The sequence below is a fragment of the Citrus clementina genome, unplaced genomic scaffold, assembly GCF_000493195.1.
Source record: "Citrus clementina cultivar Clemenules unplaced genomic scaffold, Citrus_clementina_v1.0 scaffold_2, whole genome shotgun sequence".
Lineage (NCBI taxonomy): Eukaryota > Viridiplantae > Streptophyta > Magnoliopsida > Sapindales > Rutaceae > Citrus > Citrus x clementina.
The window spans coordinates 31,147,941-31,151,153 of NW_006262688.1; the positions used below are offsets into that span (position 1 = coordinate 31,147,941).

The following is a 3,213-nucleotide window of genomic DNA, read 5'->3' on the forward strand; positions in this document are numbered from 1 at the left end:
TTCAGCAGCTCATAACTCACAACAGAACAGCATTTTGCTAATTTCCAATAGCAAGTTCTTACAGCAATTATCAACACAATTTGACTTCGCAATTGAATCTTCACATATTCGTAATTAGCACAACCAAAATTGGGCATTAATAAAACCAATTACCTCCACGAATCGATTATGGCGGGCGACAAGTGAAGCCGAGAGAGTGAAAGTACAGCTATTGACGGGGCAGAGAGAGAGAGAGAGAGCCAACGATCAAATGTGGAGAGACCCACGACGAGAGAGAGAGAGAGAAAGAAAGCCGAAGGAGTGAGCAGTGAGATGCGTGAGAGGCCGGATGTGGAGAGACCCACGGCACGAGAGAGAGAGAGAGCACCGGCGGATAGAGCAATCCCACGATGCGTTTTGTGAGTTTGCGTGAGAGTTGTGAGGCGAGTGTGTGTTTTGAAGCAACAGTAACTTGTTTTATAGTTAGCACAAAACGAATCGATTTGTGCTAAATGAGGTGCTTAGTGTGGGATGAATCTCATTTTTCTTTTTCTTCCTCCCAGACGTAAGAGGTGGAAATTTTTTTTTTTTTAAAGAAAAAAAATCTCGGCATAGTGAGAGATAACTTTATTAAAAAGAAATCAATTGAAATAAATAATACACCATTTCACGGGACGTAATTAGCCTCACATTTTAGAAAAAAAAATTAACAGAAAAAAAAAAGATCTAAAGACGTCGACCCAGAGAAAAAACGAAGAAGACATAAAAAAGAAGTTGAATGCTCATTGAAAACTGTAGCCGCTGGGGAATCCATTAGAATCTTCTGTAAGGAGTGGAGTGGTCTCAGAAGGTGGAGATGGCGAGCAAGTAGACTCAGGACAGCTAATGCGTAAGTTATCTATAAGAGGTGGAATGCTTTGTTCATTTCTAAAGAAATCATGAGGATCAACCATAGTCTTCACATGAACCAACCTTTTGAAATTGTTCTTGAAATATTTGTTGCCCCAAACGCTAGCTTGTTCAACGCTTGTGTATCCTTGGTTATTTGTTCCGACGTCAAGATCCCTGTTATTGATATATGCTCCTCGAGGATTTTTTGAGACATAGGGTGTCATGTAACTGTATAATCTTCTTAACCAATCAATATGTCTTTGAGATGCTCCATCTTCTCCCCAAAAAACTCCGTAAAATATTTGGCATATGTTGCCAGCTCTATGTGGGTACGGAGTTTCAGACTCCGAAATCTCACTCATTTTCCCACCATAAGGAACCAATACCATGAAAGCTATTTGTCCCTCTTCTTCATAAAACTTATCATATATTCCTTCGAATGCATTTACAGGGATTGGCTCCTTCACATAGTCCGCTTTCCCTTTAAAAAAAGCTTTTGTTGTACCATTCACGACAACCCCATTGGATTGAGAATTCCTATCAAGCAACAAATCCAAGGATTGTCCCTTTTCAAATCCAGCAAGATTCTGGACTGATTCAATCCAGCTCATTTCTGTGCAGTCTTCTTTTGTCAAACCAAGCTCAGGGAAGCTCTCCTGCATCATTGGAAGGAGCCTATCAACCCCACCGAGAAACACCGATGAAAATATAGCCACCATCATTGAATTCACCCTGGAAAAAGTGACTTCGATAAATAAATCTTCATGAAACTTATGTGCAACGTACTGCCATTTGTGAACAATCTCTGTTGCATTTTGATCCAAGCTTCTTGTTACTAGGAATCGAGTCACAGTTGATGGAACTGTGACTAGCCTTACTTTCCATGCGACGATCACGCCAAAGCTAGCTCCTCCACCACCTCGAATGGCCCAAAATAGATCTTCTCCCATTGATTTTCTATCAAGATATCTACCTTTGGCGTCAATCAAGTGTGCGTCAACGATGTTATCGGCAGCAAGGCCAAATTTACGCAACATGACCCCATATCCTCCACCACTAATATGTCCACCAGCCCCAACAGTAGGGCAAAGTCCGCCTGGAAAGCCAAGATTTTTACTTTTCTCAGCAATTCTGTAATAAAGTTGGCCAAGGGTGGCGCCTGCTTGAACCCAAGCTGTTTGCTCCTCTGCATCAACATTGATTTCACTAAGATTTAGCAAATCAATGATGACGAACGGGACCTCAGAAACAAAAGATAGACCCTCAAAGTCATGGCCACCACTTCGAATCCTAACCTCCAAGCCATGCTTTTGAGAACATTTAATGGCTGCTTGAACTTGGGATACGTCTGATGGCGTGACAATGACTTGAGGTTTGGGGGTGTTGGGTGTTGAGAACCTGAAGTTTTGTATGGAAAAATTCAAGACGGATGAATAAGAAGAATGGCTTTTTGTGTAAATCACTTCGGAAATGGAGGAGGCGTTATCAGAGTGCATAGAAAGGCAATCAAGAAATAAATTATCATCGTAATGATCATCAAGCACTGAAGAAGTTGCATGAATGTTGGCAAAAGTAACCCAGCAATCATACGATAAAAGAAGAATAAAAGCAAATAGGATCATAGAAGTGCAAGAAGACTTCATTTCTGTTGATGTTTTGGTCCATAAGAGTGAATGGGACCCCCTTTTATATTGTACACTCCAAAAGCTTAAACTACCTCGTTCAACAGTCAACACACACGAAAAGGTCAATGATATTGATAGTCAAGCACATCTAAGTTTACTATGGAAATTAATTAGCAATTTCCCAATGTCACAGCAAAGCATACCATTGTTTGTACACTTGTGTCAGTTGTGTGCTTGCGCGTCAAATCCAAGAGAGAAAAAAAAAAATATTCACATCGTTGTTTGTATACTTGTCAGTTGTGTTGTGTGCTTGCGCGTCATTTTCGTCTGCATTAATTATCTCTCTTAGCTCCCCTTTTTTTCTCCACCATGTTTGTTTTTTTATTTTTTTAACTGATTAAGTATTATGTTACTGTATTACATAAAAATATATATAATTAATTAATTATTATGACAATAGGTTATTATATTGATATTTATAATCAAATATATACATGAGACTTATATTATTATATTTTTATTTTATGAAGTACATATCTATCCAAATACTTTTCACGAATGAGAGATATTTTTACTCCACTCGTATTTTATAAGGGAGAAAAATATTATAAAAAATCTCCATATAATTATATTTAATTAAAAAATATTGAGTCTGTGAGAACTCGAACCATTATCCTCATAATCATACTTAATTTTAAAGACAATGATTCACTACTGG

General features: G+C 38.4%; 1 protein-coding gene across 1 annotated transcript; it reads right to left on the bottom strand.

The window, feature by feature from the left end:
- Positions 1-591: 591 nt before the first annotated feature.
- On the bottom strand, positions 592-2,513 carry LOC18051432 (berberine bridge enzyme-like 18). Its single transcript, XM_006448786.2, has one exon. It carries the CDS (start codon positions 2,511-2,513, stop codon positions 762-764), a length of 1,752 nt encoding a protein of 583 aa, XP_006448849.2. The 3' UTR covers positions 592-761.
- Between the last annotated feature and the right edge of the window lie 700 nt (positions 2,514-3,213).